This window comes from Babylonia areolata, chromosome 25, assembly GCF_041734735.1.
Source record: "Babylonia areolata isolate BAREFJ2019XMU chromosome 25, ASM4173473v1, whole genome shotgun sequence".
Lineage (NCBI taxonomy): Eukaryota > Metazoa > Mollusca > Gastropoda > Neogastropoda > Buccinidae > Babylonia > Babylonia areolata.
This window is the reverse complement of record NC_134900.1, coordinates 32,750,197-32,768,659: the sequence shown is the minus strand read 5'-3', so window position 1 is coordinate 32,768,659 and position 18,463 is coordinate 32,750,197. Positions and strand designations below refer to the sequence as shown.

General features: G+C 41.7%; 1 protein-coding gene across 3 annotated transcripts; it reads right to left on the bottom strand.

The window, feature by feature from the left end:
• Positions 1 to 10,343: 10,343 nt before the first annotated feature.
• LOC143299825 (beta-1,3-galactosyltransferase 5-like) lies at positions 10,344 to 18,058 on the bottom strand. 3 transcript variants are annotated; one of them, XM_076613293.1, is made up of 5 exons: positions 17,729 to 18,058; positions 16,950 to 17,031; positions 16,014 to 16,081; positions 12,535 to 13,116; positions 10,344 to 11,338 (listed from the first exon to the last, which is right to left on the bottom strand). In XM_076613293.1, the coding sequence occupies exons 3-5, from the start codon at positions 16,017 to 16,019 to the stop codon at positions 10,811 to 10,813; spliced, it is 1,116 nt and encodes a 371-aa protein (XP_076469408.1). In that variant the 5' UTR covers positions 16,020 to 16,081; positions 16,950 to 17,031; positions 17,729 to 18,058; the 3' UTR covers positions 10,344 to 10,810. The 3 variants fall into 3 exon arrangements, with proteins under 3 accessions (XP_076469408.1, XP_076469405.1, XP_076469407.1); XM_076613290.1 differs by lacking the exon at positions 16,950 to 17,031; XM_076613292.1 differs by lacking the exon at positions 17,729 to 18,058 and having other exon boundaries at positions 16,911 to 17,002.
• Between the last annotated feature and the right edge of the window lie 405 nt (positions 18,059 to 18,463).

The window sequence follows — 18,463 nt, the reverse complement described above, 5'->3', positions numbered from 1 at the left end:
TTAATAAATATAATGGAGGAAGTAACGAAACCGAAGAATCAGAAGAAAGTTGAAGCGGGTCGAAAAGGTGCTGCTGCTAGAAAAGCAAAACATGAAGAACTTCTCGAAAAACTTCGAAAAGCGAAAGATGAACAACAACAAGAACCATCATCATCATCGAGGAGACCAGATCACGTTTTTATCAATCCCTTGTACATTGCTGCTGCGATGATAATAGGTTGTGGTGTTTACATATATTTTAATCGGTCGAAAAAACCACCACCACCACCTGTGGTAACAAAACCCAACCCATTTATCATGTATTGAACATTAATTTGTACACTATTTATAAACAACAATGGCAACGCCAAATATAAACGGTAAAGAAATTGCAAACACTGTATACCACGCGGTTGTGGTCAGCGTATTGGCCGCTGGTTACTCGAGATTGACAAAATTAATATTTACGAAAGCCCCGACACCTAGACTGGCTTTCAACCTCGAAGATATCGGGATGGTCACTTTGGATATAGCCCTCGCTATGGCTACGAAGGATATGTTGGAAAAACAAGGTATTCTCCCACATGATATTTTGAAGTAATAATAATATCATCATTATAGTATGGCATCAGTAGTGTTACTCGTTGGTGGGGCAGTAGTAAACGCTTTAGCATTTACCGGAAGTAATTTTTTATTTAGTAAACTGGGGTCTTCAGACGCGTTAGAAGAACAGAAACGACACAACAAAGCGCAAGAACAACTTCAGGCAGCGACCGCAGAATGGCAGAAAGAGAGGATTCAACGTTTAGATTATATCAATGAAAAACTAAGACAACAACAACATGCTGTGAACACGTTTAAGGATGTGGATATGGCTATGCAAGAATATTATAAAGTGATGGGGGAGCCACTACCCCCTCTTTCTCAAAAACCCCAACTTTCAGATTTTTATACACCCTCAGAGGGACAAAAAGATCGAGAATACGTATTTATTATCATGACCATGGTCATTTTTGGCGTTGCGATTTCAAAATATTAAACATTTACTTTCTTAAATAAAATGGAAAAGATCTATTACAGCCCAAGCGGTTATTGGAAGGGTTATTCGGCGATTAAAAAACTCGCGAAAGCAGCCAAGGTGTCTGAGGATGAGGCTAGAAAATGGTTACAAAAACAAGCTATATGGCAAATTTATCTATCCCCTCCAAAGTATATTCCGAGAGCAAAATTTGATATTACTATCCCAAATGAGGTTCATCAGGCTGACCTTTTATTTTTACCCTATGACAGAATCAGGCGTAAGACGTATAAGTATGCGCTGACTGTCGTTGATGTTGCGAGTCGATATAAAGAAGCCGAACCCCTAACAACGAAAGACAGCGTCGAAGTGGCGGCCGCTTTTTTACGTATTTACGACCGTAGCCCTTTGAAGTTGCCCAAACTTCTTCAGGTAGATCCTGGCCGAGAGTTTATGGGTGCTGTGAACAAAATTTTTAAAAAAGTAAGGCGTGGAAAGACACACAGAAGCCAGGCTATTGTAGAAAGATTTAATCGTACGCTGGCAGAACGATTGTTTAGTCATCAATATGTGGCTGAAATGAAATCGCCGAATCGATCAACAGAATGGGTCACTAGATTACCGGCTGTTGTGGCTGCATTGAATAATGAGGTGACGAGACTTATTGGTAAGAAACCGTCGGTCGCAATAAAGGCCAAATCGGTAGAAGCCGAATCCTCTGCACCGACTAAAGATGATAAAGGAGAGTTACCGCCTGATGCGCAAGTTCGGTACTTGTATGAGCCCGGTGAGCTCGAGGGTGGAGCTCGCAAACGAGCAACGGATCCCGTTTGGTCTCTTAAAGTTTATAATATTAAGCGTATGATGCCCGGCGATCCTATTCTTTATTATTTACAAAATGGCCCATCCAGAGGGTTTGTACACGAAGAGCTTATGGTTGTTCCTCACGATACAGAAATACCATAGTGCCCATAGGCGTAAGATGTAATACCATCATCTAGCCAATAGCGTTTGGAATCATACGGTGAGAGTGATGTCTTCATTTGCTTGATCGTGTACATCTTGTGCTTATACGATCTGAACGTTCTCATACAATTAGTAAATTGAACAGATCGATCAATACACTCCTTATACATATCGGGTTCAATTTCATCTTTCACCACACATTTTTTTATGCCCTTGGCTTTCTTGATAACTGATCCATCATCCGCTACAACCGAATACATCTTCAAGCGCAAGCCGCAGAATTGTCGGATCGGTTTACATCCGAGCTCACTTTTCATGTATCCTGGCACTTTCTCTATCGATTTATCGTACAATGGATGATCTTTTGGAAAATTACTGCGGTCATGTACATTATCATCCATACCAGCGATAAAATCCTCGCATTCTACGTGGAGAATGAATGAATCGGTATCAGTATATAACAACCTGCATCCATATTTTTTCTTGTAGTGGTTGTAATACAAATCATACATGAGATACTTTGATAGGTCGAGAATGGCCATCCCGATATAGATAGGTTTATTGAGCACAAGCTTATTTTTTTTGTAGTGAATCGCTAGAAGTTTCTCGTTGATGATCATATGATCGACATAAGCCGGTTTGTTTATTAGTTTGCGTGCCTTGTCCTCTTCATCTAACTTGAATAATTTGATATTCGTTCTCATTCTGATATTTTCCATAGTTTTACCAAATACCGAGTTGTTCATTAATTTATACAGATCTTTATCGGCATCGTTAGTAGCGTCTTGTCTCAGTTTGGTGTTCATCAATATATAGGGCGCCATCCAGGGACTTTGATTAAACTTTAACACTTTTGTGATTTTAGTTACTTTCATGCCAAGTTGCGTGTATAGCTTGAGATTTCTATAGTGAACGACATAACCAACCTTATTCCATAGATTCGGAACTAATTTTCTCGTTTCCTTTCCGCGCATCTCGAGTTTTTCACGAAGGCGTCGTTGATAGGGTGAGAGGTTTTCGAGTTTTATTTCTATTTTCTCAGGAGCTAGGGGATAATCGTTATGTTCGTCGTGTAATTCCTTAGGGTACTTGATATCACACTCCACAATATATCCCGTCTCATCATCGTCGGGGTGATTTAGAATCTTTTCGAGATTAGCATCGTTATCCCAGATAAATCCACCCGTGGGTAAAGCTTGTAACATCGCCCAACCATACAAGTTGTTCGCGTCGAGATACATCATATACGAATCCGTTTTTTCAGGCCTGTAATCTTTCATATACTTGTTATTAGCCTCCGCGTATCTTCTTACAGTCATACTGATTCCACCGCGTATTCCCGCCTCTATCATGTTATATTGTTCGATATCCGTCAACAGTTCAAGTTCTATTCCCGTACTCTTGAGTAAAGCATCCCAAGACATTCCGGGAAGCGTGTAATAATGAACAGGATCGAGATTATGAGTTCGCAAACACGTATTTCTAAAATTCTGGAACACATCGGCAAGTAACAGCACATCAGTGACTAAGTACAGATCGTTATAATCACCTAGATTCTTACATTTAAACTTCTTCCACACATTCTTGGCATGCTCGTGGTCACTTTCTGATATATCCGTGTTGTTAAGTTTACTAAAGAAATGACTTTTCTTTGGTAGTTTCGTATCTTCGTATTTACTCCAATCGGTAATATATTCGTACGGAAAGACTCCTTTTCTCGTAACGAGCTTGAACTCCTCCTCATCTGTGAAATGTTTGCGCGTTAAAAACTTCTTATCATCCGGAAGGTTCTTCGCAAGCTGGTCGAGACTCGAACTCAAGAATGCGAAACTATCTAAAAACTTCAACCTTCCCCAACTAAATGTGATGTACTTCTCTTTATTATTCGCGATACACGTAATTCTATCACCACCTTTGTTCGCGAGCTCCGAAATGATCGCGTGAGAGTCGTAACCTTTGAGGTTGTGAAATAATATCGACAACACAAATTCGTCGGGTTTTATTCTCAATTTAAGATTACACGATGCATGCGCGGCACCTCTATAGTTCCCTGTGATATGGTCATGATCTCTTACTTTATCATTTGCGGGTAGTTCCCCTCTACATATCCAACAAACTCGTTCGTTTTCAAACGATTCGTTATCTTTTTTGGTCATCTTTATTGGAACTGGTTTTTTCAATTCCTTGACAGTATGATAATATATTCTTTGAAGTTTTTCGAGAAAATGACTGACCGCATTCTCACCACGAAATAGCTGCGGTTTGTATGCCCTTCCATCAGACCTAACATGCACAAACCCGTATGACGAGATGATGTGTTCGCTTTCTTTGATGGTCTTATTCGAATGGGAATCGTCTTTTATTTCTTTACAAATCGCCTCAAAATCAGCATATATCACATCACTAACTTGCATTTGTTTTTGAAAATTGGTAAATTTGATCATTTTTGTCTTCTCCGATGGCATCTCAACGCGAGAATAGTTCTTGTGGTTGATCTGCGCGCATCGCTTAATATGTTCTTCTAAAAGTTCTGATGATGTTGTACCTGTCAAGCAATACTCACAAAAGTACATGGCTGCTTTGTGTTTGTTTGTATTACTCAGTAGTCTGTTAAAATTCTTAATATAAGTATAATGTTGTCCACCATTTTCATTTTCTATAATAAGAAGTTTAATACGCTCCATGTTGGTGGGTTGTTTTGATATTCTTGCGCGTTCAATCGTTTTATTTTTTAAATAGTATACATTAATAGCAATATTATTTTGAGTCTCGATCCTTGTAATTTGTTTTATTGGTGTAGGAAAGTCAATATTTTCAAAATTAAACCCATCATCAGAAGGATAGGAATAAGTTAAATTAGAATTCGCTTTTGCTGGAAACTTGTGTGCACGTAAACAATGTCTTATACATTGATCATCTTTATTTTTAATATTAATCACAGCTCTTTTATTTTTTAACCACTGTGGTGATTCAATAAAGGATCCTGGAGATGTAATAGAAACTCTATTCACCCATAAACTAAAGATTCTTTTAATGAACCATCCTGAACCTTCATTTGTAAAATTTTCTATTTTTAACAAAATCTGTTTTATTTGTTTTTCAATATCTTGATCATCAACAACATCAATAATACTTTGATATTCCGATCGAAATACAGCTACAGTAGTATCATTATTTTTAATTTGACCAAACTCCACCGTTAAAACAATATTTTGTTTGGTCAGTGGAATAGCTCTTTGGTTAATAGTGTCCACTTTACTCATCATAAACGAAAGCGGATCTATTTCATTTGGAAGAGCCGCAAGTTTATAATTTTTAATAATACTACCAAACTCCTCCGTGGATTCAGCTTTATGTTGTAGTTGACGTATATTTTTAATAAGTTCATCTTTTTTCATTCTACTAAAACCACGAATTTTGAGCTTTCGTGCAATATCTTTAAGCGTAGCATTGGTCTCCCCCTCCAAAGCATCAAACCCCAGTGCTTTAATCAACTCAGTTTTATTCATAGATTCATGATTAGGAATCTCTTTTCTTGAAGCGAGATCACGGTAATATTTTTCAGAATATCGTTGCACCATTTTTCTCTCTATATGTTCTATATATAATCTTTTCTCTAATAGGATTTTTTTTACAAGTTGATCAATCTCTGAATCCAATGATTACTCCACCAAAGGGTGGAATATACCCTCTTGAATAAGTTTCAAAAGGGTCAATTTCATCATCATCATCAGAAGCATAATCCTCATCCTCAGAGTCGCTTGAATGTTCTCCACAATCGGGTATAGGATCAATCTTTTTCTCCACGGGAGGAGGCTTCTCTTTTTTATACTTACATGTCCAACAAATAGCATACTTCGTGCGTATATAAAGGTTGCATTTTAAACAAAGTACTGGAAGTGGCATTCCTTTTCTATGGCATTTAATATGATCTTTGCAATAGAGTCCCATGCAAGGTCGACCGCATACTCCACTTGTTTTAACTTTGGGGTACTCGCAAATGTTACGCGGAAAAGGCATTTTTTCTATATTTAGAATATGATGTATTTCTCTAAAAGGGTGATCACAAGCCGTGCGCGCGGGCGGGAAGATCTGCGCGCGCCACCACACTCTTAAACTATTGATCCCACGCCGAGCAGTCGATAGCTCGCCAGCTCGCGCGCACGCGGGGATCGTTTCGCTCCCCGTTTAAGCCGATCGCACGGGGGTTTTTTATGGGCCTTATGGACGCTTAAATCGTTACATATAGAACCCCCATGACCGTTTCGCTCCCCCATACACATATCCAACCATTTTTTTTTTTTTTTTATCTTGTGATTTGGCTCTCCATACACATATAACTTGTTTTAACTATATATATATTTTTTTATGCTTGAGGGTCATATTACTCCAACATACACAGGTTTTGGCTAAATTTTTTTTATGCTTGAGGGCCTTAACACAAGCTAATACGCCCAAAAAAGTTGTATATAGAACCCCCATCTCTTATAATGAGGAATAATGAGACACCAAGCAAAATGTGGTACGTCTGTCTAATCAGAAGCAAACCAGCAAGAATTAACAGAATATTCGGATGATATATACTTTGTTCTTAAATCATGCAGGATGCGACAACTCAGCACGACATGTATTCAGTTTCTTTCTCCTTACTGCAAAAATAGCACATCAGATCAGCTGCATTATGTCTTCTGTATCCGTAATAGTGTACTCCAATTTAAGAAACTGATTGATTGATATGGATACTTATACAGCGCCTATCCTCTGTCGGAGACCAAGCTCTAACTCTAAGCGCTTTATAAACACAGGGTCATTCACACAACAGGCTGCCTACCTTGGTAGAGCTGACTGACGGCTTCATTGGGCGCTCATCATTCGTTTCCTCTGTTATTCAATCAGATTTCAGGCACGCACACGTACACACTCGAAGACATGTAACATTTCCAAATGTATAAACGTTTTGTTTTTGTTTTGTTTTTTTGTCTTTTGTTTCGTTTTGTTTGTTGTTGTTTTTAACTTACCCTGCCATGTAGGCAGCTATACTCACCGAACGCTGACATGGATTACATGTGTATTTTATATTCACGAATATTTATATACACGAAGGGGGTTCAAGCAAAAGCAGATCTGCACATATGTTGACCTGGGAGATCGGAAAAATCTCCACCTTTTGCCCACCAGACACCGTTACCGAGGTTCGAAAACCCAGGACCCTCAGATATACCAAGTCTGAATTTTGCTATTCAAAGAGACACAGGGACAGAGGCACAGAGAGAGAGAGAGACACTTATTTTTTAGGTCGTTTTCTTTTAACCCTCGGCCTACACAAACACACGGATGATTGAGTGTATGTTCACACAACAGAGATAAAGCATGAAAACCTGGTCTCAGGTGACAAAAACACGCGGACACGTTTTCTTTAAACGTGGGTTTGGTTCAAAAGATGTGTTTTGCATTTCTGTCGTGTATTCATTAATGAATCCACAAAAACGAGAAACGGAATATTTCTACACTGGACAAAATTTAACACCAAATTATATGTTGAATATTGCAGATACTCATATAATTCTATCCTGTTCTGATTTTGTTCTTTCCTTTATATAATTCTTCCGTTCCAGCGACAGGTTTTGACAGTGAGACAAAAGTTATCGAGATAGAGACAAAGACAGACAGAGAAGAAGGGAAGAGATGAAGGGAGAGACAGTGACAGACAGTCAGACAGAGAAAGGAGGAGGGAATAGAGGAAGGGAGAGAGAGGGGGGAGAGACAGACAGACAGACAAACACACAAAACTGGAGATTCAGATGTAGACCAGTGAAATCCTGGGTGTGACGTTTGATTCAAACCTTTCAATGAAGAAACACGGAAACAATCCGAGACTGCGATTTCCAACTGACAACCCATTTGCCACAAACTGACTACAGCCGCCATGGTGAACTATCACGAAATACGCATAACTACCGTCCTGCGTACATGGGTCCGGTAGACCTGCTGCGCGCGGCAGCTGGTCGCCATCTTGTGAGAGGCTGACAGCCCACGTTTTACTGCTGGACAGTGTTGGAGTGTAGACATTGTCAGCAAAATGGTTCATCATTGTTCGAAAATAAACTGCAACAGCAGGGACGGAAAAGTCGACGGAGCATAATAGACTAACATCTTACAAATCAATACTTATCTGTGCGCTTTCTATTTAAAACAAAATAATCTGACAAACATACGTGGGTTTCTCTCTCTCTTTATATATCTCTCTCAGTTGACGATAATAAGAATAATGATATAAAATACACAATAATAATAATGATAATAATAATAATAATCAGCAGAGTTCTCTTTGATACATGTTTATTTTATTTAAGCGATAGTACCTGATGACTATAATAATGTAAACTACAGTCGGTTACCCAAATACGATCTTTAGTTGCAACTCGCTTTGGTATCGGTATGAACTGCTTCGACTGACTGAATAAAACTGTCATGTCTATGCTGTATTTGCAGAATAAATGAGAGAAAGTGCGAGATACAAATGGAAGCAAAACGCACTATATCAAAAACAAAACAAAAAATCTGACAAAATGTTATGTAAAAAAACGTACACTAAAGAGGACAGAATTTGTCCAATAACAAAAAGATATACAAAGAACTGTTTCTGAGTGGGTGTGAATGGAAACAGTGGAGAAGTCTGTATAAAAATATATATAAAAAACGAGGGGGGTGGGTGAAAAACAAAAAACAAAATCGAGTCAAAAATGGAAGGAAAATCAAAATGCGGTTGGAAGCCCTATCACAAAACCAGTAATAATAATAATATTCATAATGATATTGATATAGCGCTGAATCTTGTGCAGAGACAAATCAAAGCGCTTTCACACTAGTCATTCACACGCATGCATAACTCTAAAACTGGAGAAACTGAAGACAAGGAAGAGGCAGGGAAGGGAGGCTATCTTGGAAACAGGTGGATTTTAAGGCCAGACTTGAAAGAGCTGAGTGCAAGGTCCCAAGACAGAGAAAGAATGGCGGCCAACAGTGGAGTGTTTGAATCTGAGTATACGTAAACAGAGTGGATCCGAAGCCGATCGTAGAGAGCGAGATGGAGTGTACAGGTAAAGACAGCCACAAAGATAGGAAGGGGCAGATTTGTGAATACATTTACAACATAGAGTGCTGACCTTGTACTTTATTCTGTGTGAGACGAGGAGCCAATGGAGATGTTGCAAAAGAGGAGTGATGTGCTCACATCTTTTCTTTCTGAGGACAGGTCGGGCAGCAGAGTTTTGTATGCGCTGAAGGGACTGAATGGATGAAGCAGGCAAACCAGACAATAGAGAGTTACAGTAGTCAAGGCGAGAGAGAATGACAGAAACGACAAGTCTAGATGTTGCGTCGGTGGACAGATATTTCCGAATGGAACTGATGCAACTGATAGCAGCAGTACTGACATGTCTGACTGATAAAATTTTGCATGGACAGTGTGTTGTCAAGGACAAAGCCGAAGTTCCTGACTATTCTAGAAAGAGGGATGGACGTACTGCCAAGTTTGATTGTGTCAGTTCTGATGGAAGAGAGTTTTTGTTCGACAACAACATAAAAAGGAAAGAAAAGGAAAAAAAGAAAGAAAGAAAGAACACGGGGGAATAGGAGAGGAAAAAGTGTGAAAAAAAGGTTAGAGACCCCATAAAAATGTGTGTGTGTGTGTGTGTGTGTGTGTGTGTGTGTGTGTGTGTGTGTGTGTGTGTGTGATCATCATCAACTCTCTCTCTTCACTCCTTCCCTTCAGTCTTCGTCAACTTAACATTTTACAATTGACATCTCTCTCTCTCTCTCTCTCTCTCTCTCTCTCTCTCTCCCTCTCTCTCTTCCAGTTGTTTGTAAGTATTTACAACATGGGTAATTTTCAGCTGCAACAAGTTACAAGAACGGAATTGCCCCGCTCAATTAGAAAGACTCTGAGAAAGGCAGAGAAAGGCGAACACTAGACAACTTGGCAGCAGTTAGAGAGCGGCGATCACTAGACAACTTGGCAGCTCAGTTAGAAAGATCCATAGAGGCAGAGAAAAGCGATCACTAGACAACTTGGCAGCTCAGTTAGAGAAAGGCGATCACTAGACAACTTGGCAGCTCAGTTAGAGAAAGGCGATCACTAGACAACTTGGCAGCTCAGTTAGAGAAAGGCGATCACTAGACAACTTGGCAGCAGCCTACACTCCTTACTCACCTCTTCCCCGCGTGCGTTCGTTCGGATAACGTTTATCCACTATTGTGAATTCAGACGAAAACCCACCTCCTTCCCACCACCCAATACTCACCTAATCTAATCATCCCCCCCCACCCCCGGGGCCCCCAAACACACACACACACACACACACTCCCCCACCTTTGTGTGTGTGTGTGTGTGTGTGTGTGTGTGTGTGTGTGTGTGTGTGTGCGTGTGTATGTAACATAATTATCACATTAACATTACTTTTGATGGAGGGAAACTATTTCCTCAATTTGTTCTCCTCTTACAAGAGAACCAACACCATTATAATGCTATTTCCAATGACTGTGAATAACGGATTGTTTTAAAGCCAAACCTGGTGTCAGTTGACAAAGTATTTCTAGAGAACATGACATGTTGAAGTTTACGATGGACACACACACACACACACACACACACACACACACACACACACACACACACAACCAAAACCTGATTATTACATAGACTCGTCTTGTTTACACACGTGAGCCACGAAAAATAAAACAAAAGCAAACAAAATAAAAGCTACCAACAGACAATCATATCTTGAGTGAGAGGAAATTCCCACTCGCAAAGCGAAACACCAATAAACAAGCAGATGAAAACGCTCTTCACTGTTTCTGTACACGACAAGGATGCTTGCCAGAAAAGGTTTTCCAGAAATGAAATGCAAGCTCAGGGGACACCATTTGAGACCCAACGGAATCCCCGTTATGCTGGAAAAGACACGGGTCTGGCACTTTGGGGGCTGTCGAGAACTCCTTCCGCGTGAACGCTCGGTGACTTAAAGCCAAAGTGCGTGCCAGAGTGCCAGTCACGTGCACGTCCTCCATGTTGTTGTAGGGAAGGTAGGGGGCTACAGCCACCATGCGGGCCACAGACTCTCCTGGCAACACGTACAGGTTGCCCTTGACGTGAGGAGGGTAGATGTTGAAAGGGTACGCTTCCCGGCTGACTGTGTATTTGCCTTGACGGAAACATGGGGAGCTGGTGAAGTACGGCCCCCAGATCAGATCGCTTGAATTTGTTGAAAGCAGGCGCTGAAGACGTGGCACGTGCACGAACGTGTCATCATCAGTCTTGATCACGGAACTCACGTTGGGACAGAATTCATTCACCCATCTCAGACCCAGTAGAACCTGCACATACAAAAATGAAATGGTTTTTACATATTATTACCTTCATCACCATTTGGTTGCTGTCACTGCTGTGATCAGTAATCAACAGTCAGTCTCTGTGTCATGTCATGTGTGTTGACATTGTGTCCCCATGCTTGTCACCTATTTCACAGCACCACAGCCACCTGCCTAAGCTTCTCATGCCAGTACAGCCATCGTCGTAGCGACAACTGTCCCCTGGGTACCACCAGGCCTCAGGCTAGACAGCAAAGAACTCAGGGAAGGTGAGGCCCCCAGACAGGTGGCATGCCTCGTCCACACGAGTGTGTGATCATTATTCGCCCAGGTGCCCATGAACTAAACCACCAGCTATGGGTAAATAGTCCTGAGGCTTTGGCAAGACAACAGCCAAAGGAGCTGATCTCTAAAGAAAACCAGGATTGCGACCATCAAGGGAATCTGATGATGAACTTCAATATCTTCTCGGCAATTCCTACAGTTCACCATCTGAACAATACAATACAATACAATACAAGACAATACAACACAGAACGTTATGCCCTGCAAGCATTCCTTCCAGCTACAGCTGAGGGAAGGGAGTTACGTTTTGAAACGGGTTCCCTCAAGTATACAGTTTGTCGCATTTTCAATCAAATAAGAATCAAGAGCATCTGGGAATACGGATTGACGAGCGAGGCCGATCAACTGAAAACGATCCTGTCACGCTTATATACACCCTTGATTTTCTCAACCGATTTACACAAATCTGAAGAACAATCCCTGAGGCTCTCAGATTTACTAATTTCAGTAAATTTACGGAAAAATCTCATCAGTGAAGAGGGTAAACAGCAGTCCTTTCCACTGAATCAGGCCTCGGTATTTTTCACTCTCGTGTCGCTCGGCCTGCAGCACATTTGCTGGTCTTCTCAAGTAGAAAGACTAAAACAAGGCTCTTACATAATGTCAACTTGTTCAAACTATCTCACCCTTTTAAACTGTCTGATTCATATCTGCTCTTTCCAGCCATCCAAGAACTAGACAGAAAACATTTTCCCTCTACCAATCCCTAATCTTAATCAAATTGTATACACATCATGCGCATTTCCACTATTTTTTAGCGAAAAGATACACAGGCACATGAATCAGTCTGCTGATAAATCATTACTTCATTCCAATCAGAAATTTGATGCAATAAAAAGCATAAGAACAACAGTTACCTTCAGAGTCAAATTGAAGTAGGCATCCTGCAGTCCTTCCCACTGTACAATGTCCCCGTATTTCTCACTCTCCAGTCGCACAGCCTCCGACACGTTAGGTCCAAGTTTCCGGTCTTCCCCCATCAGAAAGATCAAAGCCACACTCTTGGGTAATGTCTGTGGGGTGAGGCCAGGCCAGGTTCGGGTGGTCACCACACTCCCCCACGTTTCACGGACAGCTTGACGTTCCTGAGAGTTCTGAGGGCGGGACAAGGTCATCACCAACATATCCACAGGTGTGTGACACGCACGGCTTGCTCGGTACAGGTAAGGGTACTCCAGGGAAAACTGCTGCTGACTTCGAGGCACGAAGAACTGAGGCCAGTCGTTGGGTTTCTCAAGATTTGGGGGTTTGTGCAGATTTTCAGTTTCAGTTTCATTCTGGAAGTGAAGCTCTAGAACTATCGGCGTGGCCGAAGCTCGGTTTTCTTGCCCACAGTATCGGTAACGTGATCCAGCTTGGAAGCTGAGGTAACTTATTAGGAGAACAGAGGACACCAGAGCAAAGATAGCGTAGTAACGTGGGTACCAAAGTCGCCGGCACTGCAACAGCGGAATGTACAGTTAGGAACAGATTAGTGAAAAGAACAGCAAAAATTACAAAATATTGCAAACGATTTTATACGCCCCCCCCCCCCCCTCCCCCCCTCACCACACACGTCGAACTGAAACGAGCGTCGTGATTTTTTCTTCTTTTTTGCGGGAGTGTATATATATATATATATATATATATATATATATATACATCCCAAGGTCACCAGAGGAGCTCTGGAAACAATCTTCGAAGCATTATACTTCAGCTCTTTGGTGACAAGGATATCATCTGGAATAACCAATGAAGAAATTTGGAAAATTTGAATATGGACGCTTTCAGTGTTATCACGAGAACCGTTAGCCGAACTTGTCATGGCAGAATGCTGGCAGAATCTGGATTTTGTATACGAAAAGAAAGACCTCGAACGTACAAAAAGATATGTTCCACAAAATCATCCACAACACCTGTCCTAGCTATTCTTTTTTTTATTTATTCTATTGCCGCAATACATGTGGTGTGGTTCGTCCGTCGGGATCGACGAGGACCATCTAGTCATCCTGGGGGTGGGTGGGTTGGGCTCTGTGGGTGCGCAGATGACTGGTCAGGCCAATTCGCGCCCGGAAGGTTCTGACGCAGTGTGGACAGGGGATGGTGGCGGCTGTCGGGGACTTGCTGGCCCTGCTTTTCCTGGCCCATTCAAACCTATCATGTACAATTTAGACCTACCAGTATACCATTCAGACATACATTTGCACTGTTTACACCTACCTCCCTACCATTCAGACCTACTATTTAGACATACAACTGTACCATTTAGACCCACTAGTATACCATTTTAGACCTAAAACAATAACATTTAGACCCACTACTATACCATTCGGTAAGTCTCTCCACCATACCACTTGATATTACTAACATCAAATGTTCAGTCCACTGTACCAATTTGATCCTGTGCATGTTTTTTTCAGTCTGTGTTCTGGAGAGGGAGTCATCAACTTTTCATTTGCATCCAAATACAGGAACACGGCCTGTTCCATTTGTACAGCTGCAGCGTAATGAACGAACGGCCCTCGTCACACACAGTTTTATCATGAATTTCTAGATTCCTCGAGGGTCCAAACATCAGTGGGTAAGTAAAGCTTCGCAAGCATTCCCGACAATATGAAACATGAACGATGACACATACGCGCACACTCTTCTGTTTCCCTTTAGCGCGTCTCAGGTGTCAGTACTTGGACCTGTACTGTTCGTGCTGTGCACTCAGCCGCTTTCATTCATTCATTCATTCATGCATGCCTTCCTACCTACATACATACATGCATATATATACATGATATGGAAATATACTGTCCAGCATTGTCTTCCCAAATGACAATCAGCCTTAGAAAGAAACAAATGAAACTTTTCAACTTTCCTAGAATTTGCATTTTCTTTGCTAGTGAAAAGTTTCAGCAGAAATCAACTGTTTTTATTCACTCCAGTGAGAAAACACAATGGTTCTTGTTGTCAGAAGTGTTCTCACCATATGGTTATAGCTTCACAATCTTGAGGGGAAAAAAGAAAAGAAAAAAAAAGAAAGCGGGAACTTTAGGGGCGAACAGCCTCACGACACTAATATTTTCCCATGCCTTTCTTCCCTTCTACTACGGCTATTTGAACACCACCACACCACCACTACAACGGCTATTTGAACACCACCACACTACCACTACAACGGCTACAGTCCGTTAGTCCATCGTGTCAATAATCCGACGTTTCGCTAGTCAGACGTTCATTAGTCCGACGTGTAGACGGCTACAGTCCGATGTGTCAATCGTCCGACGTTCATGTGTCCGACGTGGCGATAGTCCTACGTAGCAATGGTCCGACGTAGCAACGGTCCGACGTAGCGATAATCCGAATGTTCTCCCCCACCCCCACCCCCCTGGCCCCCCACCCCACTTATTAAAGACGTGACAGTTTTGTCACTCCACATATTGTTTCTCTCTGACAAGTTTGTTTCCATGGAATGTTATTTGGGGTTTTTTTTAAACTGATATTTCAATATTTTCAAGTCACTCACACACATACATGCATGTCTGTCTGTCCCCCTCTGTCCAGCCTGTCTGTCCCTCTCTCTCTCTCTCTCTCTCCGAATCTTTCTCTCTGCTTCTGCATGATACACACACACACACACACACACACACACACACACACACACACATATATATATATATATATATAACACATAATATATATATATAAATCCCAATTCTCAGCTCATATCACAGATTGACATATGTTCACAGTTGGGCCAACAGCAAAGTGAGAGCTGATTACCAACGGACTCTCCAATGCAATGGGGGGTGTGGGGAGGGGGAAACAAACGAGCGACGGAGTGAGACTGAGACTGAAAGTGTTCTGCTTCGCCACAGATGTAAGTCGATCATGCTGACTGCCCTTTACTTTCACCGCACCTATATACACTTTACTGCCAGAAACGTGTTCACTAGTATCATGTACAGACGCTGCAAAATCAAACTGAAGGCGGAGCAATTCATAACACTCGTTGACACGCCCCCATTTTGTACGTAGAACAAGAAACAGAGAGAGAAAGGAGGAGGAAGAATAACAAGAACGGCGCTTCCATTTGAAATCTTTAAAGTACAAAGAATGCTGAAGGGGATTCTTTTGTCTCATCAACCATTGAACTCGCTTAACAAAATAACACACACAGTCTCCTCTAGTCATATCTCATCTGCACCATCATCTGGAGGCTGATAGAGAGATAGAATGTGTGTGTATGTGTGTGTGTGTGTGTGTGTGTGTGTGTGTGTGTGTGTGTATGTGTGTACGAGTGCGTGCGTGCGTGCGTGCGCGCGCGTGTGTGAGTGTGTTTGTGAGTATTTGTACACACACTACTAACCAGCATTTTGGGGACTAAAATGCAGACTGCCTGCCAAGATGGTCTGTTCCTTGAATCTCGTACTGATCCTGTTGATAAACAAATGACAAAATTATGTGTACAACTACAAGTGGTTGGATTGGGAGAAAAGTGACATAGACAAACAGAGAGACAGACAGTGAAACAGTGAGAGACAGAGAGTGAGAGAAAGGGACTGAGAGACAGAGACACAAAGAAAGGGAGACAGAGACTGAGAGAGAGAGAGAGGGAGAGAGAGAGGGGGGAGGGAGAGGGAGGGAGAGAGAGAGAGAGAGAGAGAAAGAAAGAGAGATTGTGTGTGTGTGTGTGTAGTAGTAGTAGTAGTAGTCTTCAGTTTAACGTCTTCCACTTTAAGCGATATTAGATGTATGTGTGTGTGTGTGTGTGTGTGTGTGTGTGTGTGTGTGTGTGTGTGTGTGTGACTAAGGGGGGTGCATACACAAGCGAAACCACAACATTCAGCTTGGTCAAGTGAATGGTCGTCTTTTTTGTATTGTGTTTTTTGTTTATGTTTTTATTTTTTGTTAGTTTTTGGTTGGTTTGTTTCTTTTTAGCTAGGAAGACATCCGTCACATACTTAAGATGGACAGGACTGTGTATAACACTTTCCTTGCTGCCATGTTTATCTTTTTGTGGATCCCCAAATCCCCAAACCCCTCCCCCCCCCCTCCCCCATCCTCCCTACCTTCCTCCTCTTTTTTTTCTCACTCGCACTCCTTCCTTCATATCACTTTGTTTAGTCCAGAGCAAACTGCCTCAATGTTTGCATCTGACAGCAGCAGCTGACGGTGCCTCCTGTCAGATGCACGGCTGATGTGGATTGTTTGCCATGTAACATCAATCAAGGCAATCAAACAAGCTACACTCCAACACACATACATACACTCGAGAGATAAGCCTTTCTCGACTGGCACGTACATATGAAGACAGATGTTTCCTGAAAGCGTAGGACGTGAACGTTGTCAGGTTTTGTTCTATTTTCCCCAGCGGAATGTCATATCTGGACAGAAACCTCAAAAGTTTATCGAAGGGAAACTGATCGATGTACACAGTGGTGAACTGATATCTTGGCGAACAGCTGCGTTGCTCGTAAATGTCAAATCATTTGGAATGATAACACGAACTTGGCCCGACTTTACATAGATGTGTGTGTGTGTGTGTGTGTGTGTGTGTGTGTGTGTGTGTGTGTGTGTGTGTGTGTGTGTATGTGTGTGTGTGTGTGTGTGCGTGTGCGTGTGTGTTTCCAGACCATTCCCGTTCCGATGTCCAACTAATACTTTCACAGCAAGTCATCTTCATCACCACCTGGAGTGATATCAATACCAACCAGACCACGTTTCTATTTTTTATTTTTTATGTCTGCTTTGTTCCACCACTTTCTGTGGGGTTTTTTTTTTTAGACAATTCCTTGTGGCAATGTCCAACGAGTACTTTCATTATCATCGTCACGGTCACCATACATATGAAATAATAACAACACGAAACTTATCATGTTTTCTTTTCCCTTAAAAAAAATCTGGCTTTGCACTTTCCCTTCCATCTTTTATCCCAAATGACCATTCCCTGTTTCAATATCCATCGAATATGTTTCACAGCAAATCATCATCGTCAGCAGCAGCAGCAGCAGCATCAGCCGTCATCATCTCCTGTGCGAGTTTGCTTGACAACAACGATTAAACTTTGACAACAACGCTTACCTCAAAGCAGTCAGTTCTCGCTCTCAAGTCTTCACTACTGCATTCGCACGATCGAGGACATGGGGACAAAGTGCGCAACGCTGGGATAGCTCGAGACGTGTTCTTGTGTTCGCGTTTACACAAACAAATATAGTCAAGTCAGCCAACATGGAAGTAGGACAATTAAGGACGGCGGCTCGACGTTGATATAAGTTTGTGAATTTTTCTTCAACAACCGTTTCAATGGTCGTTAACTTAGGGACATTTTTTTCATATATTGGTGAAGGTGGACCGGGATGAAGACGATGTTGCTACGGAGGTCCTCTTTAGGTTTGGGAACACGTGACAAGGCACGCGCGCTCGCGCTCACACAATCTCTCTGAAAGACGTATACACCCTCCAGTCTCTACCCCAGTGTGTGTGTGTGGGGGGGGGGGGGGGGGGAAAGAGAGGGAGAGAGAGAGTTTAATCAAGTATTGGCCAATGTCGCTCTTGGTGCGGTGCAAACAAAATATAAGATTTTTTTTTTAAGTATTGCGAGTTCATGTCACCAAGAAAGAACACAACACAGATAGACTGACAAGAGTATATTCTGTTCATGCCTAGAAGCTACGAGTAACGCTAATATAAGCTGACTGGGAAACAAAGAATTTTGGTGATATATACTTTTTTTTTCTTTTTTTTCCCCCTTGCACAGAAGGTTGTATTTCTCAATATATAAACATTCATCACAAATTTTGAGATTTTTTGTTGTTG